The 27216-nt window shown below is 42.3% G+C and overlaps 1 protein-coding gene across 1 annotated transcript; it reads right to left on the bottom strand.

Moving 5' to 3' along the window:
- Positions 1-2952: 2952 nt before the first annotated feature.
- MIOX (myo-inositol oxygenase) lies at positions 2953-25279 on the bottom strand. The gene is made up of 10 exons (XM_033959026.1): positions 25153-25279; positions 19217-19297; positions 18945-19025; positions 18169-18331; positions 16655-16722; positions 14905-15014; positions 12913-12980; positions 10477-10526; positions 6238-6350; positions 2953-4986 (listed from the first exon to the last, which is right to left on the bottom strand). The coding sequence occupies exons 1-10, from the start codon at positions 25165-25167 to the stop codon at positions 4878-4880; spliced, it is 858 nt and encodes a 285-aa protein (XP_033814917.1). The 5' UTR covers positions 25168-25279; the 3' UTR covers positions 2953-4877.
- Positions 25280-27216: the final 1937 nt, after the last annotated feature.

Here is a 27216-nt window from a genome sequence, read left to right as displayed (position 1 = left end):
GCCAGGCCAAATGTACCATCAGATGTGCTGAACTTTTAAACCTTTAATTTGCATCGTGTCTCCTCCCCTTTTCCTTATATATATATGAAACAAGTTGAGGGTAAAGAGAGGTGGAAGTATGATCACTTCAGAAGTCCAGACCGAGTCACAATTTAACACAGCACCATAGCAAACCAGGGCTATGGTGGGCTGGGAAGAGGCTGCACTGAATACCCACCACCACCTTGCCTCTTCTTTCTCTTTCAAAACTGCAGCCACAACACCCACAATAAGCAGGGGGAGAGGACCAGTACTACTGCATTTAGCGCTTTAGAACTCTCTAGACCAGTGTTCTTCAACCACCGGTCCATGGACCAGTGCCGGTCCACAGAAATTTCCTGCCGGTCCACAGGGCCAGCACGTGCATCAGGCCCAAAACAGTGTTCTTCAACCGCCAATCCATGGTGCAATTGATGCGGCATTATCTTCGAGCCAGCTCCCTCTTCCTAACTGATTCAGTGCACAAAGCTACAGGCAGTGGCTTCTACGGGCATCCTGCACCTGAATCGGAAGCCTTCTCTCCGACGTTGCAACGTCGGAGAGAAGGCTTCCAGATGAGGCACGGGACGTGCAAGGTGCAATTAGTACTATTATGGGGGCGGGGTCTGGGGTGGATGGGTAGAGATGGGCGGGGTCCGGCCCACGACTTAGCCCAGTGTTCTTCAACCACCGGTCCACGGCCCGATGCCGGTCCACAGAATAATTCTTTTATTTCTGCCAGTCCATAGGTGTAAAAAGGTTGCAAAACACTGCTCTAGACCACCGTGGCTAATCTTAACCCTCTAGTCTACTCCCAACGGAGGGGTGGGGGGGGTGGAACAAGCCCTAAAGGAAATTGATCTTTGTGGAACCTAAAGTGATGGAATGGCCTGATTTTGTAGACATTAGTTTGATAACCTTGGTTTACATTTGATTGGTTGGTTTGGGTTTTTTCTAGGATTTCTCATACCAAGTGCTGCTGTTCTAGAGATGGGTATGTAGTGTTTCATTCAGATTTTTTGAAGGTGGGAGGGGGTCATTGACCACTGGGGGAGGGTGGGGGGGTCTTTACTTAAGGCCTTCAATGGTCATCTGGTCGGTCTGGGTTCCTTTTTAGCACTTAGGTGCTTTTACAACAGGTCTAGTTCTGGACGTCTTAAGATCCATCCAGGGCATTTTGGGAAAGTTTTGATTATCACCTCAAGCTGTCCAAGTCTAAGCATTCTGAAATCCTGCCCATAACACCCCTCCAGCATGCCCCCACCCCCAACCTTGAATTTTGGATGCACAGCAGCTAGGAAGCCTAGCAAAATATCCAGAAAGTCAGATTCAAAACTTGGGACTTGAACATTTGGGTATTTAAGACACCTAAGTGCCAGTTTATGCCTTTTTTTTTTTTTTACATCTTCACTTTTTGAAAATGAGCAACTATGCATTTGATATTACTCCCTTTACTGCATTTGCTTGCAAAGTTGCAAAGATAGTACTAGATCCATCCTTTGTGCCAGCATCCTATATGGTTGTAGCTCTTTATTAGTTCTTTGAAGACAAATGATATAACTACTTTCATGCATGTTTCTTTCTTTGACTTGCTGTTTTATCAAGGAATTAATAAACATTCAAAATTCATCCTAAGGGTATATAGGTGCTCATTGCATTTGACACTTAAATGAACAAGGAGGTGCATGCAGTCCAAGTAGTTAAAGGCATGGAGGCATACTGTTCACATTACAAAGAAGCTATGGTTAGCACTAGCCTACTTGTATCAGTAGTTATACTCATTCAGATCTTTTAGATCAGTGTCTTGCAAACTTTGTCAAGCTGCAGCACACTAAATGTAGTGTCTGTGGCTCGAGGCATTATCCAGGGGCTGCTATTTACCTGGATACAGGTTCAGGAGAAGTTCCACAGGATGAAAATTCCTCTCTTAGGCAGTAAGAGAAGCGCTTCCCATCCTGATATGTAAAATTTGGACACAAAACACTGAAGACTTTAAAGAACAAAATCTTTTAGATTTATTATAACAAATGCAAAGTAAATATCAATTTATACAATAGTTATGTATTCAACTGGAAGGAATAAGAAACCCACATTACATTCTCCTGTTCAAATTCCTTCAAAGAAATCTTGCCAAAGCTATACATTTTATCCTTTCTCTGACATTAATTTACAATAGGCTGACATGTAAGTTTCCTAAACACGTATATCCTGTGGAGCCTAGTTCATTTACAAGAATGTATTTTTTCTATATAATTATCCCAGTTAACTCTCTATAGCCTGAACCAAAGATAAAATTTCAATGGAAAAAGACAGACCAGCACTTGCTCAACAGATGTCAGTGTTACTCTTTTTCTCCATATAACAATTGACATTTCTAACCTGTCAAGACATACATCATGTCAGTAAAAGGCCCACATCTTGACATCTGCATCCTGGCATCTGTGTGAACTCCTAAGTAGCCTTGTTTTGCTAATCTATAAGAAACAGAGGCATTCACATGATTGTGTGTGTCTATATACAAAGACAGTTTGTCCTGTTTCCTCTGAAAATTTTATCTGTAAATTCCATGACTGCATTTAAACAATAGTATATAAATTTACCTTTGTCTTAAAAAGTCACAGGTCACCCAACCTCTGACCTTCCTTAGCTTAGCTAAAATGTAGAATCGGCAATTTAAATTTTTTTCCAATCTGTAAGTACACTGTTTCAGACTTTTTCACTATAGATCTCTCACCTGAGTTCCCAAATTTTAATGTATAGGCACTTTGTTTTAATTTATTCACAAATTCAGTTTTCATCTCATCTATTACATTACAGATTTCTATTCCGCCATTACCTTTCGGTTCAAAGCGGATTTCAAAAAGAGTTATGGAAGAAGGGTTACAATGTTAGATCAGAGAAGGTTTCCAAGAGAGGGAAAAGTAGGATCGGGTTAGGGAGGGGATGGTAAGAGGGGGGTTAAGCTTTATCATGGTATTAAGCTTTATTAAGGGATTTCTTGAAGAGTATAGTTTTTATTTCCTTTCTGAACATCTTGTAGTCTGGGGTTGTTGTCAATAGGTTGGAGACTTGGTTGTCTGTCTATGACACCTTATCACACCTGCAAATTTCATGAATTCTTCAACAGCATCCAGAAGTGTGCAGATGTCGACGTGATGATGTCACGTGCACGCACAAAGGCCCTACAGCCGGGCCTTGAGCTGCCAGTGGGGGGGGGGGAGAGCCGGAAGGGAAGATGGGCGGAGAGGAGAGGCGCTGGTGCCGGCTGATTTCCTACAGGATGTGCCTCTTGGCCATGTCCTATAGGCAGTCAGCCGGCACCTCTCTTCTTCCTTGGCCTTGCGCGGCATACCTGAAATCTCAGGCACGCATTTTACGATACACTGTTTTAGATGAAGAACGCATAATAAAATATGCCTCTTAAAGCAATTAACTTTCCATTGTCTAAAGTTCTTGGAAGCGCCATTTTCAATTCAGAAAAGAAATCTGTGAATTAAGCTGCCCATAATCTACCACGACCCCTGAAGAAGCCGAAGGATCGGCGAAACGGGTCCCGTTGGGCAAAGACAACGCTTTAAGATAAGTGCTGTCTTTAATCTTAAAGTTCATACTAGAAGATTTTATAGTTATGCACTAGTTTTGCACTTTATATAAAAGCAGAACCTGATGAAAGATATCCCCTAACCTGTTTAAGCTGTTTAAAAGCCGTCGTTGATGAAGAACAGCACAGGTATCTGAGGGCACTGCTATAAGTTATTACTAATACTCTGCTCACAAGTCTCATTTTTTGATTGTAATATAAATGTGTCAGTTACAATGGGCAACATTGCTGTATGGCATCACTCTGAAGCAGTGGTAAGGCTGCCTGCCTGCCTTCGTGCTGAGCAATGTGATATATACGCGCGCGCACACACATATAGATGTGTTATATAAGCGGCATTGATTCCTTGCTGATAATTGCAGGGTATAAGAAACAGTATAGTATGTATAGGAAATAATTTTCTGGCTTTTAGCTGACCATTCAAAATTAATGTTTAAGGTGGGTTTATAATGTTTCTAGAATTTTAGTGTAAGGCAGCCCTGCTTTAACCCTTTTTTGGACTTGTTGCTCAGAAGCAACATGCGTATTCTATAGCTCTCATGGGAGATCTGCATCTCTCAATGCCTGTTACTTGGCATTGTTGCTCTCGTTCAACGTCCAGTTATGTAAAGCAGCCATTTCACTATCTGCCAATTAAAGGGTTAATGAGCTTACAATTTAAGTGTCCATAGCATTTGGAGAAACTGACTTGCCAAGGGTCCCAAGAAGAGTCATTGGGGAAGCGGGTTTTGAGCAATGGTGTTTAGCCCATTGCATTAAGCACTAAGTCACTTGTCATGTCCTGAAAAACCACCATACTAGATTTTGCTCAACTGTTTTCAGATTTCTTGAAACAGCTGGTCCTTTTTTCTCTCTCTCATAGCTAGTATATGTCCCTTTCCTCTTGGTCCCTGTTCCTCAGTTGTACATACTAACAGCACAATTCATGTTCCCGACAATACTGACTGCCACCAACTTTTTTGACAGGATCGACTGCTTCTCAGCCTATGGTCCATTTATTATCTCACCTAGCACCCCGGCACTGGGATAAAAGTAAGTGTAGTGATTTGGTAAAATGGCTGTTTTGGTGCATGTGACAATTTGGAATGTCAGTCGCAAATCGGAAACACCTCTTGCTCCAGAAATCCTTATGGGCTTTGGGTCTCAGCAATTGTTTAATTGTGTCCGAGAAAAGGTTCCCTCTTCTCAGCACTGCTTCTAATAGTAGGAGCCACTCGCTGAATGGTGCAGCATTTTCCTCCTTCCCTTTTGGCTTTCATCACCAACTCAGAATGCCTGGGCAGTACTGGTCAATGAGAGACTGGTAGTAAGGCCGAAGACTGTCCACATCGGGCAGGTCTTCTGATTTGGTGTACAGATCAAATTTACTGTAAAAAGAAAAAAAAAATACATTTAAATTCATGAAATGAGAAGTGAGCGGATAATACTTTTATGTTCCTGAAACAAGAAGTGAAGGGTTAAAATATCTATCCACATTTATGATAACTTATCAAGAAAAACACCCATTTATATGGTGACTGCTACATGTTGCAGGATCCCATCTAAGTTGAGTTTTAATGTAAATTGTAAAAATAGCAAAATAGCCATTACTACAAAAATACTGTACTTGCCTAGTTTGAAATTCAGCACCTCTGTGTACACTTATATGGGCATGTTTTCCAATCTAATTTTTCCATATTGGTAATGATTTCACAGCAATATAGTAAGAACATAAGAAGTTGCCTCCGCTGAGTCAGACCAGAGGTCCATCCTGCCCAGCGGTCCGCTCCCGCGGCGGCCCCTCAGGCCTAATTGCCTGAACAGTGTCCCTGACTAATTTTGTAACTGCCTCTAATCCTATCCCTATTTCCTACCTCTACTCCTATCTCTACCCCTCAATCCCTTTGTCCTCCAGGTACCTGTCCAGACCTTCTTTGAATCCCTGTAGCGTGCTTCTGCTTATCACATCCTCCGGTAGCGCGTTCCATGTATCCACCACCCTCTGGGTGAAAAAGAACTTCCTGGCGTTTGTTCTAAACCTTTCCCCTTTCAATTTCTCTGAGTGTCCCCTTGTACTTGTGGTTCCCCATAATTTGAAAAATCTGTCCCTGTCTACTCTTTCTATGCCCTTCATGATCTTGAATGTTTCTATCATGTATAGGCCAATCAAATAACAATATATATATGCTAGTATGAGTATTCTTGAGGGTAGCAAGTTAAAGAAACTACCTCATGGTACTGTGTAGAAAATATTTTCTCCCATTTGTGTAACAGAAGCCTTATGTGACATGCTCAAATTATGGAGTTAGCATGTTACTTGGCATGTGCTAAGTAGCTAGATGTAGCATCTCTTTTGTTATAAAAGTGTAATATATTTTATTTACATTCAATTCCAATAATAGATTTTTATAGTGTTTATAATAAGCAGAGAAATATCATGAAACTGTTTCCTCAAGTCTGAATGCACTCACCGGCTTACCGGTAGGTTGCTTTTCCTTTCTGTGCTCATAGATGGAAAGTACCTGTGCTTGCTTTTTTTCACATTTGAGTATGTAGGTACTACTAGTTCTAACAGCCTCTTGGTGACCAAACAGCTGCAAGCTGTCTTATTTCTATAGGATGTTTACTAGGGTACATACTTGAATTCCTTGACCCAAGGCAGCATGTGCAGGTCCTTGCTATTGCAGAGATGCATATAATCCCCACCTGTGTGCCAGGGATAGAAGGAGTGGAAACGAATCATGTAGAAAGCCTTCAAAGAAAAAAGAATCCACCTTAAGGCTCAATGACCTTTCAAAGTATTGGTCTCCAGTCAACTAGGTAATCGCAATCTTTTTCATGGTCAAGCTCTGCGTTTGTACTCTGCTTTTTTGGATATAAAGGTGAGAGGAAGCACTGCCCATTGGCATCTCTAAACGATGAGACTTGTAGAGAGAGGCTGGAGACTAGCCAAGGCAAAAATCCCTGCATTAATTTTCTGAATCGAAAATTGTAAAACCGGAGCCCAGATGCAGGGGCAGACAACATTACATGCCATCAACTCAATGCGCCTGCCCCAAAATCTGGGCCTAGAGAACACTGAGGCCCAGATTCTCAAAACTTTAATGAGGTCACTAAACTGGGTTCCGACAGTTTAGCCTGCATGCATTTTAGCGGCAGATTGTCAAAAGGGCTTATCTTGGTCTTTAGTCAGCTTTCTAGTAGTCTCTGCCACTGCCATGCAAAAGAGCTCTTCAATAATGAAATGAGCAGCCCGGTGGATTCTTAAAAATTGCCAAGCAATTCTCCAAGAGCGGTGTCAGCTTTTGGTGACAAAAATCAGCGACTGGTCCAGGGGGGTGTCAGGTCAAAAGCGCGCTGGGACAAAGGCGCGAGCAGACAATTGAGCGCAGCGTGGAGGCGTGCACTGAAGAAAAAGACTTTTTAGGGGCTACGACGGGTGGTGTGTGGGGGGGAACCCCCCCACTTTACTTTATACAGATCGCGCCGCATTGGGGCGTTTTGGGGGGTTGTAACCCCCCACATTTTACTGAAAACTTAACTTTCCCTGTTTTTAGGGAAAAAGTTACGTTTTCACTAAAATGTGGGGGGTTAAAACCCCCCACAACGCTGCCGCGATCTGTATTAAGTAAAGTGGGGGGGGCTACCCAACACAACCCCCCGTCGCAGCCCCTAAAAACAGTCTTTCTTCGGCGCGCGCCTCCGTCTTGCACTCAGTTGTCGGCGTGCGCCTTTGTCTTCCGCGTTACTGTCTATGAACCGTCCAGGGGTGCCGGTCTAGTGACAGCACTGTTAAAAATGTATCTTGTGGCGTGTGTTTTGTCTGTGGCTAATGAAAAAAAATTACAAGAAGAATGCTAAATTGTTATCTATTTTATTTTTTTAGTGGGAATAGTAAAAGCACGCTTCTTGAGCATGTGTAGTATAGCCCCTTATGGCAGCAGGAGAGAGGCCCAGTCTCTCCCGCTGCTAACAGACACACCACCAGCAGCAGGAGAGATGGGCACATGCAAATTGTGAGTCTTTGCTACTCTCCGCCAACCTCATTTGCATGAGTGTTTTTTGGAGAATGATTCACTTTTTTATAATCGCTACTTTAACAGCTGCGACAGCAGCCTATTGGGGTTTTTTTATGTGTTTTTTTGAAAATCTAGTCCTGAGTCGTCATAGCTAATTATAATGGATAAACTGCTGTTGAATGCATAAAAAGGTCACTCGCCAGCTGACAGAGTGGTCAGATATGGGCATGACCCAATTTTTCTAAGTTTAGGCCATAGAGCTTATGAATCTGTATCGCTGAAATAATGCAAAAAGTAGGCATGCTCCACTTTTGCTCTGAAGGGCTCAAGTGTATGTTGAGGCTATAGATACAATCAGTAAATCAGTCTTTAGACAAAACTATTTCTACTGTTTGTTTTGGAGGTTGTATTTTATTCCTGTCATTTGATGGATAACAGCCAAGTATGAGTCAGTGACCTCTGGCGCAGCTTGCCAACCTTTCCACTTTAGTCCTGCCTGGCCTGCCAAGTCCTGGGCTCTAGTCCAGCGGAACTGAGCCTGCCAGCAACCAGCTCTGACCAGTCTGGCTTGCTGGCACATGGCCTCCAATCTGACATCCCTGATTTTCTACTCCACTTTACTCAGTGCTATAACAGCTAGCTTCCAGTCTGGACCACTCTGCAAGCAGTTGGCCTCGGTCAATCCAGCCCAGCCTCCCACCTTTCATAGAGGAATAAATTACATTACATTACATTACTGATTTCTATTCCGCCTCAACCTTGCAGTTCTGGGCAGATTACAAAAGAGACAACTGGACATTTCCAGGATAATTACAGAGAGAAAAAATACAGGAATGGAGCTGTATATTTCAAGCCATTTTAATTTTTAAAAATATGATCTTGCTTTTGTACACATACTTAGAAGGTAGAATGGGATATTCACGTGGGATCTATTCACAGAGAAAGGTAGGGGAGGGTCATTGGGGTGGGCAGACTAGATGGGCCGTGGCCCTTATCTGCTGTCTATTTCTATGTTTCTAATGCTGCATACATTAATGCATTAGTACACCCTTCTAATACTACAAAGCAGTAACGTAACCATGGGGGGAGCCTGCCCCCCCCCCCCATCCCCACACACATGTAGGGCCCAGGCCCCTTCCAACACTGTGGCAGCCAATGCTCAAGGGGTGATCAAGGATCACCAGCTGAAGTGTTTGCCTGCCACATAGCATGAACAGCAGAAGTCAGCAGGCTACTCTGGTATCAGACAACCAGCACTTCTGCGCATGCTCAGTTCACATATTTGAACTGAGCATGCGTGGAAGTGCTGGGTGTCAGAGGCCGGAGCAACCTGCTGACTTCTGCTGCTCAGGCTCTGTGGGCTGGCCTCCAGTAGGGAAATTTCAGATGGCAGCATAGTTGCCGGGTGGGGGGGGGGGGGGTTTGCCTAATTGGGCTGCTTTGGAACGCTGGTTGCGGGCAATTTTGAGTAGCTGTGGGTTGTGGTTTTTTGGGGCTGGTTTTAAAATTTTTGTGCTGTAATTTGGGCTGCATCATGTCACGGTATTCTCAAATCGGCTCAGCAAATCAGCACTTGGTGCAGACCAGGTGCTCAGTATCCTTGTACGCCCTCTTCCCCACAGCCAATCATAATCAGAGCCTAGCCTTCTCCAGAACTGACGCTATCTCTAACACTGTCAACACTCAACAGCTGCACTATTGAGAAAGAGGCAGCCCAGGAAGTGCACTTTGAGAGAGAGAGACAGGGACAGGCAGAATGGGATTTGCACGTTGCGAGAGAAAGCCCAGGAATTGCACATTTGAAACAGAGCAAAGACAGGCAGGCCAGGAGCTGCACAATGAAGGAAAGAGACAAGTCAGCACGAGAAGATTGTGCAAAAGAGAAACACAACAAAGGGGCAAAGCTCTCAGCCCATCCAACAAAGCTGGGGCAGTCTATCAAGGGCTATACACGTAGTCCAGCAAGTTTCCACTTTTTAAGGTGATAAACTTTTAAGAGATTTCTGCAAATTAAATAAAGGAATGCTCGGTGTGGTGTGTTCTAAAAACTGAGAGAATATTAAGAAAACTTACAAATTACCTAAGAGTGCTACAAGCTAACTGCACACAGTATTTCAAGGACATAGATGAGTATCCTGGTCAGGTTTTCCAACTGTGATTTTGCACATACCTGTCCAATCGCTGAAGCTTAGATTTTAATAAGCCTTGGAAAGAAAGCACTCACTGCACTATTATTACACAACACAGAACGTGACGCTCGGGATCTGTTTTCTACGGAACAGCTAGCAGACAATGGGTCAGTCGTTGCGTTATAATCATCAATTGTCTAATGGCGTGAGCTACATAAAACTTGACCTGTGCAGTAACTTACACAGGAGCCTTTTTCCTAAGCTGTGTTAAGCACTAACATGCACTTTACACATGAAAAAGGCTTTCTGCAAAATGCCTTAAAAGTGTTTTACAATAATTTGCCTGTTAGCTTTTTTTCTTGTTATTTTTTTTATAGGGGTATGTCATGAATGTGGTAGTGTGATCCGGTTCGTGTGTTCACACTAGCATATGCTAACAAGATATGCAGACTTATATAAGAATAAAGTTATTATTATTATTATTATTATAATTATTATTAACATGAGAGGTAGTAATTGTTCCCACATTAATATTTTTGTAGGTGGTATGTGCTAATGGAAAAATTAACACAGAACCTGCACAAATGAAGAAAAAAAGCCTTATTTTTGGACTGCGTTAGAAATGGGCTTAGCATAGGGGAAGGCCTGGGTTGAAACCCATTTTATAATGCTTTTTGGGAAAAGGGCCCCACAGTTACTGGACCCTGAGCAAAACAGAAAAAGCCCCTACCTCTTCAGGGAGTGTAAAGTTGTTAAACTTCATTACTTTATACATATATTCTGGGAAGAGAAATTAAAAAAAAAAAAAAGTTAGTTCAGTAATAACACGGAGCAAGTTAGAATTTTAACCAGACTTTGTCTCTTTCTCTACTCACAATTTCTGCATATCCATGCTACTACCGTGTTTCCCCGAAAATAAGACAATGTTTTATATTAATTTTGGGTCCAAGAAACACACTAGGACTTATTTTCGGGGAGTCTTATTTTTTCATGTACAACAATCATCTCTCCCTTCCTCTCCTCCACCCCACCCCAATTTTTCCTCCTCCTCCCCCCATGTACAGCATCTTTCCTTCCCTCTCACCCATCGCCTTGTGCAGCATCTTTCTATCCCTCCCTCCCATCCCCCTGTGCAGCAGAACCCCACCGACCCTCTCACTGTGAGACTGGTATACCTCCACTCCGAGGCCTCCAAAAACAGCAGCGGCAGCAGCACTCAGTGATGCGGCAGAGGGAAAGCTCCAGCGGGAAAGGCCGTGAAACAGCCCGTTCAGAGTGCTGCCGCTTTAGGAGGCCTCGGAGCGGAGGTATGTTAGGTCTTGCCGGGGTGGGGGTTGCTGAATCAGCAAATCCAATTTTTTTCGGCAAATCGGACAGGGATGGAATCAGGGAGTGTTGGGGACATTCGGGAGGGGGGGCTTCAGGGGTTGATCTCAACTAGGTCATATTTTTGGGGCAGGGCTTATATTAGGAGCATCTTTAAAAATCATGATAGGTCTTATTTTCAGGGAAACGGGGTACATCCATAGCCTCAGAATTTCCTCTTTATTCACTTTACTGCATACCAAACCCCTCCCTGTACCTTTCTTATTGAGCATAACTCTGAGCAAATTCTCAGTTAACCCGCAGTTCACCCAGTTTTCCAGTGCCTCTCTCTCTTTAAATCATGGATCTCAAAGTCCCTCCTTGAGGGCCGCAATCCAGTCGGGTTTTCAGGATTTCCCCAATGAATATGCATTGAAAGCAGTGCATGCACATAGATCTCATGCATATTCATTGGGGAAATCCTGAAAACCCGATTGGATTGCGGCCCTCAAGGAGGGACTTTGAGACTCCTGCTTTAAATCCTTGTAAATGTTGCTGTTGCTTCATACCCTGATAAAAGAAGTTTGCTTTTCCTGTTTTCTTTCAGGTTAGGCCACTGACATAGTAAGGGAAGGTGGACCACTTTGGTGGCTGTGCCAGCACCTCTTCTCCTCCTGCCATGGACCTCTTCACATCTTCATTGGCAACGAGCAGCATCTCTTACTCGTTGCCTACAGCGGCCTCATCCTTCCCTCTGATGTGGCTTCCTGTTCACAGGGGCCAGGAATTGATATCAGAGGGAAGAATGAGACCAACGTAAGCAGCAAGTAAAAGATCAAGTTTCAAATCAAGTTTCAAGTTTATTTAAAATTTTTTATACCGCTCAATTGGACTTCTGAGTGGTGTACAATAAAAATTACAGTTTGTGTCACATAAAATGGGGAAGATGCTACTCGCAGCCAGTGCAGATAAGAGATCCTTTCCCCATGCTCTCTACCTCACTCCTCTCTCTCTCTCTATGTCCAATTTTCCTCTTTCTTCCTTTCCCCACACCATCTCTTTCCCTCTCACTCACACACCCATGCCCAACAATTCTTTCTATTCCCTCCCTCCTATGTTCCAAGTTAGTTCCACGTTCCTCCCTCCCTTGTGTTCCAAGTTCATGCCCCCTCCCTTCCTTCTGTGTCCTGAGTTCGTGCCTCCTTCCCTGCCTTCCAGCCTTTGTCCCAAATTTGTGCCTCTCCCATGTCCCAACACGCTCCTCCCCCCCCCTTCTCACTTTGTTCAAAATCATGTCCCCTCTCTCCCTTACTTTCTCACTCCAGGGCTGCCCATCTGGGCTGCTCCTTCCTGCCTTCAGCAGCACTTGTTGCAGGGATGTGGGCAGCGCCTCTTACACGCTGCATGTGGCTGACCCACAAGCCTTCCCTCTGATGTCAGCAAGAAGGCTTCTGGGTCAGCCACTTGCAGCTTCAAGAGCCGCTGCCTATTCCCTGCAACAAGTGCCAATGAAGGCAGGAAGGAGCAGACCACCTGGAGGGAGGTAACTGGCATCCCCCGCTGACCTGGGTGGCTTCCAAATGATGTCAGCTCTAACAGCGGAGGGAAGCCTTTTGGGTCAGCTTCAGGGGAGGGGGTGAGCAGGAAGGAGAACATGGGATCCCCAGTGACGGCCATTAAGGAGGAAGGGGGCAGGAGACCCATGCAATGCCGTGTACCCCCAACAAAGCATCTTGCGTACCTCTAAGGGTAGGCGTATCACGTGTTGAGAAACTCTGTCCTAGCTTACATAAGAGGGGTAGGTAGTGACAATAAACCTACCTCAAGTATAGAATAAGCTAGTTTCCCAGATGTAACTTACCATCATGGCCCCAGGACATATAAACATTTTCCAGGCCACAGTGTGGCTCATAAATCCCAAATTCAGTGCTATCAAAAGAGGAAAGCAAAAGGTAATGAGTCTTTATAGAATATAGGCACCTAAGTTTTCATCTGCCGTTCTGGAATCATACTATACTATGCTGCTTTGTGTGGAAGCATTTATAATCTATTTTAAAAGAAAAAATTATTTGTGTGTCTCCGAGGCATAACTATCATTTAGCAAGCGTAGCAAATTGCCCATGGCTGCATAATTTATTTATATTTTAGCCCATCCTCCCAAAGGAGCTCAGAATGGATTACAAATCAGGTATTCAAGCATTTTCCCCATCTGTCCTGGTGGGCTCACAGTCTATCTGATGTGCCTAAGGCAGTGGAGGATTAAGGAACAGCTACACTCTAACCACTATACCACACTCTCCCACCATTTCTGCTCCCTTGCAGGTCTAATATTCTCCCCCTAGGTGCCCTTGAAATCCAAAGCATGCAGTTGGCAGAGGTGGTGAAGTAAACAGTGCTTCCAGGACTTTTTTCACTGCCACATCCTGCTCACAGGAAGTGACATCTGAGAGGCAGAATGCAGCAGTGGAAAGACTTTGTTGGTGCAACCTGGAGGCAGTCTGTATACCTTGTTGCTTCTACTAACTGCTCTCTGTGGATTTTGAGGGCCCTTGGGGGAGGAGGCAGTGGTTAGAGAGAGGTCAAGACCTGCATGCGGAAGAGGGAGAAATGCTGCAACCTGCAGGGGAGAAAAAGAGGGCAGAGAAATGCTGGACTTGTAGAAGGGGGAGGTGGACATAGGGGGGGAAAAACCTGCTAGGGGAGGGGATAGAAACGGAAAGATGCTGGGTTCTTGTGGTTGAGAGAGGGATTGAGAAAGAGAGAAGAGAATGAGATCTGGGAAAGAAAAGGTGAGATATGACGCTGGACTGAAGGAGGTCAATGGACGGAGTAGAAAGACAGAGACTGGAAAGTGTGGATGGGGAGAGCAAGAGAGTAAAGAGAGCAAGAGAAAGACTGGACCCTGAGGAGGGAAAATGCTGAAACAGTGGAGGAAGAATGTGATGCCAGTCTGTGGCAGGGGAGAGAAAGGGAGAGATGCTGGGCCAAGAGTGGTTGGAGATTGGGAAGTGTGGAAGGAGAGAAGAGAGAGAGAGGGAGGCTGGATGAGCAGAGGGACAAGGACACAGATAAGATGCTTGACTCAGGGGCGGGATAGGGATGAAAGATGGATAGTGGACCTAGAGAAGAAATATCAAAATAACAGGAGACCCTGGAATGAGAGTTGTGAAAAAAAACAGAGAAAAGAGAAACCAATAAAGGTGGGAAAATATATTTTTTAAATGTATGAATTGTAATATGAGTATGTTGTCAGCTTTAGGAAATGTGTATCCCTGATATCTTGCATTTCAGCTTCTATTTCTATTACTATGACAGATTTTTTTTATATATAGGCCTGGAATATATTAGCTTTTTGCAGGGTTTCTGTACTGAAGCTTTGAAACGGTTTTTCCTCCAACCCCTTCCCCGCTACCTTGGGAGAAATGGCATTATAGAGTTGCCCATTCAGTGCTAGCTATGCCACTAGTGTGTCCTATCTACAGAAAATTTGCAGGACATGTCAAAGAAGGCTTCATTAGTTCTACATAGTACATCGTTTTTCACAGAAAGAGTGGTCAATGCATGGACTAGTTTCCTAGTGAAGAGAAATTGAAGAAATGGGAGAAACAATCATGGCATTGAAGAAAACATGTTGGTATAGTGAAGGCAAAGTCAGAGATCAAATAAGGTCTGGTATTGTGGTATTACTGAAGGATGAACCTGAAGGGTTTAATCTATTATGTTTGCTTTCTGTTTCTCCTCTATTGTCATTCTCTTTAATCTTCTTTCTTAATTTCCATTGTTTAGATTGGCAGGGATTTTCCTGTATGGAAACGAAACAGTTTTAGCTAGAGGGTACTGGTAGGGGACTCACCTGTATATGGGGTGTGTTGTGTCTAGGTTATTATGGAATGTTGAGTCTTGGAAGACAATTGAATCTTGATGCCGGCAACCCACTGGAAAGGTATCTCCCACAACACACCACTTGAAAACATAAAACTCTTGTAAATAATTTTCATTGTTTATTACAATATTTATCCTGCAAGGCTAACCTGGCTCCATATCACAAGGAATTGGTATAATATTCCTGTTTAGAACATGTTCTGAATTTGTGGGGCCAGATGGCTTCCTGTACTGTATCCTATTGGTAATGAGTGTTTACCAATAGGATACAATACAGGTAACCAATAATACTCTATTATCTGATCATCACATGGAGACAAAAATTATTCAACTTTATACACTTCCTCCTTTTCTCAATGTTGTTTTCAGCTGATGACCCTTAGTATCAGTTATAAATAATGTGCAGTCACCATTTCCCGGGCATGATTGGATGGTAGAAAACTGGCTCAGATACCAAACCTGTGATAATCAACATTCTAATAGCAGTATTAATCCTGAAGATGTCTGGAATTTTTACAGGTTTTGATATCTTGTATTGGAACAACATGTGAACTATCCAACAAAATGATGCATGTGAGCTTTCAAGAATGCATAAATCACACCCTTCTCTCAGTACAAGTTAGCACATAGCCTATAAAAATCTTTTATGATTCTTTCACAGTGACAATGTCAAAAGGTTAGTAGCAGATGGCACAGGAAAGCAGAGCCTTTAACCTCTAATACAGGATGGTTCATGAGCCTTTAACTTTTAGGACTAGATATTTGGGGAGTTGCCACAGAAACACTTTAATTTCAAGAACTGGGTAGTACAGTGGTGCCTCGCATAACAAACGCCTCGCACAACGAACGCTTCACACAACGAACTTCACACAACGAACTTCGTTTCACACAACGAACTTCGTTTCACACAACGAAGTCGCCCGAGCTGCCGATGTATTGCATCCTTCCGCGCAGGCACTGCAGGCAGTCGTTAGTCACTGCGCTTAACTGCCCTCTCTCACTGTATACAGTCGTCCTTTTAAGATAAACTCAATATTTTTTATATATCATGGCTTCTAAAAAAAGCAGGAAGGTGATTTCTGTTGAAATGAAACGGGAAATAATTAGAAGGAGTGAATGTGGGGTAAAACAGTGTGACCTCGTCAAAGAGTTTGGCCTCAGCAAGACCACCATTTTCACCATTTTGACAAATTTATCTTTTTTTATGTCATCTTAGCATATTTTATGCTGCAGAACGAATTATTTTTTTTAACATGTATTGTTATGGGAAAACGCGTTTCACATAACGAACTTTTCGCATAACAAACTTGCTCCTGGAACCAATTAAGTTCGTTGTGTGAGGCACCACTGTAATAGATTTTCTAGGTCAGTAATTTAAATGGTATTCAGATCACTTAACTGTTCCTGGCTTTAGTGCAACAAGTTGGCACTCTTAGCTGCATATAAGGTTTTGTAAATAACATTTGTCTAGCAATGAAGAACTAGACACATTGCTAAAATCATTACAATTACACTGTAGGCTAAGGTGCCAATGGAACGACACCTTTTACTGGGGTAAAGTGTCCTTTCCTTTCATAGACATATCAATAGTAGGGGAAAGGATCATGGTAAACTTGAATATGAGGAATGAGATGAAGCTACAGTGGTAGATCAAATATTAGACTTATCCTGTTGACTTTGCATGCACCCTCCACATATCCTCAGCCTGCTTCTTTTCCTACCTGAGGCTCCCCAGCCAGTGCCAATATCTTGCCCATGTCATGCAGCAAACCAACAAGCTGGAACCAGCCTATGAGAAGAAAAAGATAAGAAATGCAGTCACGCACTTATAGCATTGACAGGGACTCAGAAATCTGAGCCATATACATAGAGGTAAGTGCCATACTATATAGGGAGAGCCCTGCCCCACAGACATGAGAACCACAGATATGAAGAGAAGGGATTGAATGTGGAATTTCCTTATTGTTTCATTGGACTCCCAGCTGAATCAGATTCAGTCTCTGATGTTGGATGCTGGCTGTACAGCATCTCTAACCAGTCTAAGAAGCAGACACCTGACTTTAGAATCAGCCCCTGTCTTCCAAATGGCAGAATGACAGTTTCATAATGTCTGCATGCCTCTCCCTAATGCCCTCCTTTTCTTTGGATGTCTGGCTGACACTTTACCTTTGCTTTGTTTCTCTGATGGCCTACTATTGCCTAGATCTGCGGTTCCCAAACCTGCCCCTGGGACCCCCCAGGCAGTCAGGTGTCAGGATATGTACAATGAATATTCTTAAGACAGATTTGCAAGCACTGCCTCCCATGCAAATTTATCTCGTGCACATTAATTGTGGATATCCGACAACTACAATTGATACAAAACACGGCCATAAAAATTATTACAAACAAAAAGAAATTCGACCATGTCATTCCACTACTAAAAACAGCTCACTGGTTGCCAATATCACACCGTATCATATATAAAATAGTTATCCTTTCTTTCAAGGCTCAAACCACCAAAGCACCGGCCTTTATCCATAAACTTCTTATTCCACATGAACCTATAAGAGCTTTAATTCTACTTCATATACCATCTTTGAAAATTATTAGCACACGTCGGGCTACCTCGTTCGCAATTATGGCCCCTACAATATGGAATTCCTTACCTCTTCATATTAGGACAGAAAACAACTTAGATAAATTCAAGGGAAATCTAAAGACCTACCTTTTCAAGATGCATTTGACTATTACCGGTAAATAAATTTGGTTTACAGCCAGAGTCATTCTTTAATCTTTGCTCCCTAGCTTCCCCATTGTGGTTTACCTTCTTTGTTTTCTTTACTTTTAATTTGTAGTTCTTCCATTTTCCTATTGTTTCTAGTTGGTTATGCATTGTTTAGTGAGTATTTATTCATTGATTGTCTCCCCTTTTTTAATATAAATTGTAAAATGCTAGAAATTTTGATTTACGTTTCATCAAAATTTTAATAAACTCGGAAACTTGGATATCCTGCAAACCTGACAGGCAGGGGAATCCCAAAGGACTGGTTTAAGAACCACTGATCTTCCCTCTCCTTGTGCATCTTTTTTTTTTTCTTCTTAATACTTTGTTTTTGCTTATATGTCTTCCGCTTTCTCTATTTCACTCTCTAAAACTATCTCTGTCCTTGATTCTTTCTGTCTGATATCCAGTCTTTGCTTATGTGTCTTCCTCTTGCACTCTCTCCTTTCTGATGCCCTTCTGTTGTCTTACCTTTGTCTGGATGCTCCTTCCGGATGCCCTCTGCTGTCTGATATGCATGGTACGAGTTTGGAAAATCCACATCTGGGTCTGACTCATCCACCAAGTCATCTAGCCAGTCCAGTGCTTCCATAATGGTCATTTTCTTGAAAGTGCAAGATTCCCATATTGCATTCTGCAAGGAGAGGTTGGCAGTGTTACAGATCACATTTGGCACTGATTTTAATAAGATGGCTTAGGGTGGTATGTCTTTAAAACAGACCATGGCCTGCCTAGTGGTCCAAACTAGTTTACATTGCATACTCTGGCTTCTGCTCTCCAGACTACTGAACTATATTTATAAATTAAAAGTCCTGCAACATTATTGTGGTATATTTCAGCCTGAATAAAACTAAAGCATTCTTAAAATGTCATGTAGATTGGAAAACAAAAAGATTTGAAGACTGGCACTGCTCCCAGTTAAAGATGGACAACTAGAGAGAGAAGGAGACTTTTTAATGAAAAAAATTAAGGTGTTTTTTTTTTGCAGTGACTCACTCAATAGCATCCAAAACATTCTTCACACTAGCTTATAAATACAGTTCTGGAATGGACTTTGGACCTTATTATCGTAGTCTGTGACTGATCTAGACCCACAGAGCATTTTAGTGGAATTGCCTCAAGTATGACTAGTATCAATAAGCAGCATTAGTAAACTTACCCTGGGTATTGTTAATACTTATCTACACCATTTGTATTGCTATAAGAGACTCTAGATGTATTCAGAATACAATGTAATATTAACTAACCTTCTGCCGGACAAAGTCCATTGTCTGATGGGTATGCATCAGTGAATATGTGTTAAACACTCGTTCCAGCAGAGGCCCACTCTGTACCACAAAATAAATAGAATATGTGTTACAGAACTGCAGCATCGGTAAGTCAACCCTAGCCTCTCATAAGCATAAGACTCAAGACTTTCCCCGCAAGAAGCACCATAAGGGATATGAAAGGCCTGGCTGGGTGAAGGATGAGTGCAACTGGTCTCCCCATAGCTCTTAGGTACAGCTAAACATCTTACAGTGTAATTTCTGTATTCCACTTTCTCTTTCATTTCCTTGGACTTGATATCTGGGCGGTACACCAGGGAAGGATCCACACCCTGAGAAAATGAAGACATGTATGAACAAGACTAACGCTGCCAACTTTCCAGACATAATCCTAGCAGCTCCTGACTTTCCAAGTGCTCACTTACTGTATATGGGAGAATATTGGATCAGCCTTTCCAGCACAATGGAAACCATTCTGGATTTCACAAATGTAAAGCATATTTTACATATGGAAATGGCCGTTATTGTGTATACATGGACATATACCATGCATAGACATTCCCAGAGGTACCATGTGGGTGGAACTTGATACAGGCATGAGGTACACATATTTTATAAGATAATGTGTATATCCATACAATCTGTTTACAGAAAGTTGCTCCTATCTTAGAATAAGCAGTAGGGATTATTCTAGCAGCCTACTTTATAAGGCATATGAACATGTACATTGCCTTTATAAAATAGTAAATTAGAAATCAACAAAAAAAAGGTCAAGAGCAATGGGAAATGCTATCAAAACAACACAAAACTCCAAATCTCAGTCAACATCACTGTTTGAGCAGCTAAATATATAAAACACACCTTAACATAAAAAATATGACAAAAGTACCTTCATAATCCAACACTGACTCAGTCGTTAAGAATATAAGAATAGCTGTCCTGCTTCAGACCAATGGTCCATCAAGCCCAGTAGCCCATCTTCATGGGTGGTCAATCATGGGTCAGCAAGTAATCCTAAACATTCATCAATATTTCCATACATAAAGAAAAAAGATCTAACTTTCAAGTGCTGTAAACTTTCTCCACATTTGTATTTGTTTGTTTCCCCAAAATATTCCAATAAATGTTACTCCGATACCTTCAAACAACCCATCATGTGTTCTTATGGTGTCTTACAAATAACATTCCGACATGAATTTATGTTTTGAACATAAATGTCGGGATGCTATTTGTGAGACGTCATAAGAACATATGACGGGTAATTTGAAGATACAGGAGTAACATTTATTGTAATATTTTTTAAAACACACGCTTAAATACAGACATGCAGGAGAGATTGATGACATTTGAAAGCTAGGCCCTTTTTTCATTGGTCAAGACAATGTGGTAAATGTTTAAGATGACTTGCTGACTTGGGACCTATGATTACGAGGGCTGCTGAAAAGTTCTCAGTCCAACCAAGAAGAGAATGTTGTGGAGCCATGAAACTTACAAGTTGTTTAACGGTTGAATCAGAATTAGAAACTCATACCAGACTAATGCTCCCATTGGATTGTAAAGGTCCTTTTGTCATATTTTAACTAAATTGTATTATATTATATAGTAGAACCTGCTCTAACAGTGATATTGATTGGGGTGTCAGGTCAAAAGCGCGCCGGGACAAAGGCGCGCCCAGACAATTGAGCGCAGCGTGGAGGTGCGCGCCGCTCAAAATTACTGTTTTTAGGGCTCCAACGGGGGGGGCATGGGGGGAACCCCCCCACTTTACTTAATAGACATCGCGCTGCATTGTGGGTGCGTTGTGGGGGGGCGTGGGGGGTTCTAACCTCCCACATTTTACTGAAAACTTAACTTTTTCCCTGTTTTTAGGGAAAAAGTTAAGTTTACAGTAAAATGTGGAGGGTTACAACCCCCCAAACCCCCCACAACGCCCCCACAATGCGGCACGATGTCTATTAAGTAAAGTGGGGGAGGGGGTTCCCCAACAAAACCCCCCCGTTGGAGCCCTAAAAAGAGTAATTTTGAGCAGCGCACGCTTCTGCGCTGCGCTCAATTGTCTGGGTGCGCCTTTGTCTTTCGCGCCGTTGTCTATGAACCATTGATTGGGATTGCCTTTATACATTAAGCAAAAATCAGATGCATTTTTTCAAAAACTTTTATAGTTTCCCTTAAGAAATTTAAGACCATAAGAACATAAGAGTTGTCATACTGGGACAAACCGAAGGTCCATCAAGCCTACTATCCTGTTTCCAACAGTGGCCAGTCCAGGTCACAAGTACCTGGCAAGGTCTCACACCTAGACTATTTGGCATGGTCTTTTGTCTCCTGGAGAGGGGGGGGGGAGACAAAAATATACAAAGAAAAGACAGAGAAACTGAGATCCTGAGTCCTGACAGTCAATGCACAGGATGGAAACTGCAGACAAATACAGACAGAAAAAGTGTGCTTTAGAAATTTGAGTTTGGTTCAGCGCAGAGAGGAGAAAACAGGAAGAAAGCGTCAAGATTTGAAAAGGCAGTGAAATCCAGCCCTATTACATAAAGTTTCCAGTGATATTTTGTGCATTATGGCAAGGGCGCAGGGGGAGGGGGGTCATGAATTACAAGGGGCCGCTGAAAAGTTATCAGCCCAACCAAAACGAGAATGATATGGAGTCATGAAACTCACAAGTTATTCCAGCCTTTTCTTGACACTTTTCATTTCATTTTATATCATTAAAACGAAAAGTGTCAAGAAAAGTGCGGAATAACATGGAAGTTCCATGGCTTCACATCATTCTCTTCTTGGTTGGAGCGAGAACTTTTCAGCGGCCCCTCATAAAGACACTTGAAAGATCAGGGCCCTAAAAGAGGTGGTGAGAGTATAGAAACATAAAAACATAATGGCAGATAAAGGCCAAATGGCCCATCTAGTCTGCCCATCCGCAGTAACCATTATCTCTTCCCCATCTAAGAGATCCCATGTGCCTATCCCATGATTTCGTGAATTCAGACACAGTCTCTGTCTCCACCATATTTCCAGGATACTGTTCCACACATCTACCACCCTTTCTGTAAAAAAGTATTTCCTTAGATTACTCCCGAGTCTAACATCTCTTAACTTCATCCTATGCCCTCTCATTCCAGAGCTTTTTTTCAAATGAAAGAGACTCAACTCATTTACACCACATAGATCGGTGTAGGGAACTCCGGTCCTCGAGAGCCGTATTCCAGTCGGATTTTCAGGATTTCCCCAATGAATATGCATGAGATCTATTTGCATGCACTGCTTTCAATGCATATTCATTGGGGAAATCCTGAAAACCCAACTGGAATATGGCTCTCGAGGACCGGAGTTCCCTACCCCTGACATAGATATTTAAACATCTCTATCATATCTCCCCTCTCCCGCCTTTCCTCCAAAGTATATATATTGAGATCTTTAAGTCTGACCCATGAACCTTATGATGAAGACCATGCACCATTTTAGGAGCCAGCTCTGTGGGTGTTTCCGAACCCCTCCCCCCCCTCAATAATGAACAAATTCCTTGACTATGTACAGGGAGAGGTAATCTCCTTTGGATTTAACACCGGAGTTAGGCAGTAATGCATTACTAGTAATATATTACTTTTAAAAGCAATATATTATTTTTTCACAGTAACCTATCTAGTCTAGTAACTGTAACATACTCTTGTTTCCTAATGAAACTAGTGACTGTTTTATATTACTTTTGGAAAGTAACGTACTCAACTGTGGTTACTCATACTTTTAAAAATAATATATTATTGGTGAAAAGTTGTCAGTAATATATTACTGCTACTCTTACTTTTCTTACCCTTTCATTCAATCTATTTCCTTTCATTTGACAATCGGCATGCTTTCTTCTCATATTTAGATGTATTGTCTATTGTTCACTGCTTTGTTATCTCCTCAAGATAGACGATATATTTAAATTATAAGAAACAATAAACCATAATATGTAACTCAGTAATATATTACTTGCACAACTCTGTTTAGCACCCCACAATAACTTTGAAAAGTTGACTTCTATGGGTGAGAGGAGCAACCGCTAAGAGCCCAAAGGCCCTTTGATGAAGACAAAAATTGCTAAAATACACGTGCGAGTCTCACTGAATAAAAATTAAATAGGAGGAATGCTGTTGTCCTACTGTCCCAAGTGAGGGAGAAGAGGGAAGAGAGGTGAAAAGAAAATGTTATGAGAGAGCAGAATAAAGGTAGAAGGGGATGAGAAGGTGCAATTCTGATTATCTGCTCCAGACATTGAACTGCCTAATTTTGGCTCTGTTCCACTTGCTGCCACTGGGGCTCCTTTTACAAAGGTTGCGCTAGTGCCTTAACGCACTAATCCGGTGCATGCGTTAAAAATGCTAGCACGCCTTTGTAAAAGGAGCCCTGTATTTTTATCACTGCTTCTTTGGAAAGTATTTTCCATTTCTAACACTTAAAAGCTTAGAATAAAACTATCTTCTACACCAGTATTAGGTAAGTTGGGTGTACACTAATTCAGTGTTTTTTAACCTTTTTACACCTTTGGACCGGCAGAAATAAAAGAATTATTCTGTGGACCAACGGTTGAAGAACACTGGGCTAAGTTGTGGCCCAGACCCCGCCCATCTCTACCCCATATCCACCCCAGACCCCGCCCCCATAATAGTACTAATTGCACCTTGCACGTCCCATGCCTCATCTGAAAGCCTTCCCTCTGATGTTGCAACGTCAGAGAGAAGGCTTCCGGTTCAGGCGCAGGATGCCCCGTAGGAGCCACTGCCCGTGGCTTTGTGCACCGAATCAGTTAGGAAGAGGGAGCTGGCTCGAAGATAACGCCGCATCGATCGCACCGTGGACCGGCGGTTGAAGAACACTGTTTTGGGCCTGATGCACGTGCTGGTCCTGTAGACCAGCAGGAAATTCCTGTGGACCGGCACTGGTCCATGGACCGGTGGTTGAAGAACACTGCGCTAATTCATATTTCATATTGTAAGAGTCAAATCAGACTATGAGGTAACTTTTGCTGCCCTTGTGGAAGTCACCATATCCTTCTTTTGCTACCCCTAGAATGCTAGTGCTGCTCCTGGCAATCAGGCCATTCCCACATCCTCATTTCTACTTTAATTACTGAATACAAGTGTGCAAGAAAAGAGTCTATCCCTGGGAGAGAGGACAGCATTGCGTTTTCCCTTTCATTTGCTAGGAAAGCATGATGTCGTCTCAGTCCTAAAATGGCTCACGTAAATGAACTGAAGCGCAGTTGTTAGAGATGAGTACTGCACTAGACAAACAGATATTAGGGAGAACCATTTTAAAACCATTTAGGCATGTAAATACCAGTTTGAAAACGTCTTTCACTGTGGCTAAAAGAGGTTTTAACTACATTTAAAGGAGGCTTTCCCAGGGATGTGTTTAGGATAAGGATGGCATATAGACAAGCAGGTGCAAATGTCTTGCAGATGATTTGTACCTGCAGTAAGTTTGGAAACAAAAATGCACTTGTGCACTTCCATTTTGGAGCAGATTTTGTCCCAAGACGTGCAGTGTAAAAACTGATCCATAAAAGATAAAACGTTTGGAGACTAAAATATTGTCTTGAGCAGGGCCATTAGTAATCTCAAATTTATTATTGTCAGGAAAGTTTCACCTGTATACAATTGTTCTACTGTTATTCTTTTAACAATTTTTATATTTATTTTCTGTGGGTTCATGTGATTCTTCCCTATTCCCTACCAAATCATGTTCTGCAGTCTTTCTATCTATATTCTCTATCATCTATATCTTTGCATAATCCTTCCCCCCCCACCTCCACTATCCCCCCTAGCCTTCTTAAATAACCAGTTCTCTCTATATAATCTTTCTAGCCTTCTAGTATCTCTTTCTATCTCTCTCCAGCATCGATCTCTGTCCCTATATGCAATATCTCTCTCACTATGAACTGGCTTTCTATTCCTCAGTCCATCTAGTATAATATTATTCCTCTCTTTCTACCCAAATATATCTTCCAACTTTCTTTTCCTTCTAATTAGCCTTCAAACTTTATTATCTCTTTTTGTCACTCTATCAAATATGTCTTTGTCTTCTTTCATCTCTATCTATATACTAATGTGCTTCAAGACTTTTCTTTCAATTCCCTAATAGACTGCAGATAATTAATATAGTATTCTGAAAAACTTAAAGCCCAAACAAATCTACTCACCATTTGTATCTTCATTTTGATTTTTTTTTTTTTAATAGCAATAGGGAGACAAAGATAGGCACAAACAATAGTGGAGAGACAGGGGGGAGACAGATGTGTAGAGCAAGAGAACACAGCACTTCTGGAGTCCGTAGGGGTTCAGAGAGAGACTCTGCCCCTAATATAGCCCCATTATTGTGCAATAAGAGGTAACAAAAAGGCAGAACCAGAACAATTTGACCCCAGCAGATGACTCTGACGTGTAAGATGAGACAACGAGTGACTCTTTAACCAGCTCCAGGAAAAATGCTGCGGGTCAGGGCTCATCCCAGGACAGGTTAACATTTTAACCCCAGGAAAACATGACACATCAACAATCTCCAATTTACATTGCTTAGTTCACGGAAGCTGTGGACTTTAGGAAGAAATGACAGGAAGTACAATTATAGTGAGAATTCCCTTTCCAAAAAATATGATAAAAAGAAAGATGCACAAGATTAATTTGGTGCTGATTAACGAGAGTCGGCAGGACAGAAGGCACAGCCTTGCTTGTTGGTTGAGAAGTTTGTGAAGAGGAGAGGTGATTAGCAATGAGTGTCCATCCTAGGTAGAAGTAGTGGTGGGCTTTTATCACTTTTTTTTTAGTCAGTTTGGGAGGGCAGTTTGCCCACCTGCCCTATTGTCAGGGTGTTTCATGTTCAGGGGTTTATAGATCACAGCAGGCTAGGAAAATGTGAGCCCTTACACATTGTCAGTCAAAAGAGAATAAGTTTGGAATGTTGAACACGGATAGCTTGGGTTCTTTGGCATTGCCACCTGAGACCGGTTCCAGTCATTCAGTTAATGGAGAGCCTTGGACCTGAACTACTTAGCATCACCACAGGAGTTTGGGAAGGCCTACATTCAGATATGAGATTAGAATCAGACTTCGACATTACTGTCTAGTCAGGATTATGAATCAATATATTTTATCAGGCTGGAAAGGGCAAATAAATATTGATTGTTCTGTTATTAAATTATTGTTGTTCACAAGTTTGTTGTTAATAAAGCTGCAGACTTCTTGCACCACAATATTTATACTTTTCTGTTCCATTTTGGCTGTGGAAGATGTTGCAGTTTAGTTGTATACACTTAGGGGAATTTTCAAAACTTTGAGACATTCAAAAAATGGCATAAATCGGCACTTTGGACATTCTAATCACCAGGATGTCCAAGTGCCAATTTTCAAAACCATATTTCTGGACATCTTGTGAGGTATTCTACCCATTGTGCAACCAAGTCTAAGGGGGAGGGGGGTGTTGGGAGGCGTATTCTGGGTGGGCTTTGACTTGGATACCTTGCAGTAATAATTGAACCTTTCCCAAGATATCCTAGACAGAACTTAGACATTCTGAGCTAGACCTGTTTTAAGAGCATCTAAGTGCCAAAAAGGTACCCCCAACTGACCAGATTAAGACTGGAGGTATTAAGTAATGACACCCCCCCACATACACACACTCTCTCTATAGTGGTCATTAATCCCCTCCCATCTCCCAAGAATCTGAATGAAACAGTACATACCTGTCTCTAGAACAGCAGCATCTGTTATGGGAAAGCCTAGTAGAGCATCACACAGATGTCTTAAGTAGCCTGGTGAATGGGCTAGTGAGCAATAGTGAGGTGGACCTAGGCCCATAAGCCACTGTAACCACTACATTTATGGTGGAAAGTGTGAGCCCACCAAAATCGTACTGTTGTACTGCCATGTAGGTGTCACCTGCAGCCATAATGGCTTTTAGGGTAGTAGACAGGTCGGTATAGTAGGTTTTGGGGAAGTTTTGGAGGGCTCACCATACATTAGAAAGGGGTTATGGTGAGATGTACTTCTGGCATCCTTTATGCAAAGTTCATCATGGTGCCCTCTAAGGTACCCTATTGCTCCATTGGTATGTCTGTGTAGGCAGTCCATTACAAAGCTGGCCCCTCCCATGTCCAAATGGTCTGGATTAGGACATTTTGAACTTGGATGGTTTTGTGGTCAAAAATGGCTAATAAAGTTGGATGTCCTAAGGTTGAATATCCTGGCAGCCAAGATGTCTAAGTAGA

The sequence above is a fragment of the Geotrypetes seraphini genome, chromosome 9 (genome assembly GCF_902459505.1).
Source record: "Geotrypetes seraphini chromosome 9, aGeoSer1.1, whole genome shotgun sequence".
Lineage (NCBI taxonomy): Eukaryota > Metazoa > Chordata > Amphibia > Gymnophiona > Dermophiidae > Geotrypetes > Geotrypetes seraphini.
This window is presented reverse-complemented; position numbering and strand designations above follow the sequence as displayed.

Excerpts from the sequence above, each read along its gene's own strand:
- MIOX (XM_033959026.1), bottom strand. Across the intron at positions 18,332-18,944 it reads TGGACTTTGTCCGGCAGAAG|AATGCAATATGGGAATCTTG; the intron begins GTTAGTTAATAT and ends CTCTCCTTGCAG. Across the intron at positions 6,351-10,476 it reads ACTTTACACTCCCTGAAGAG|GCTTTCTACATGATTCGTTT; the intron begins GTAGGGGCTTTT and ends TTTTCTTTGAAG.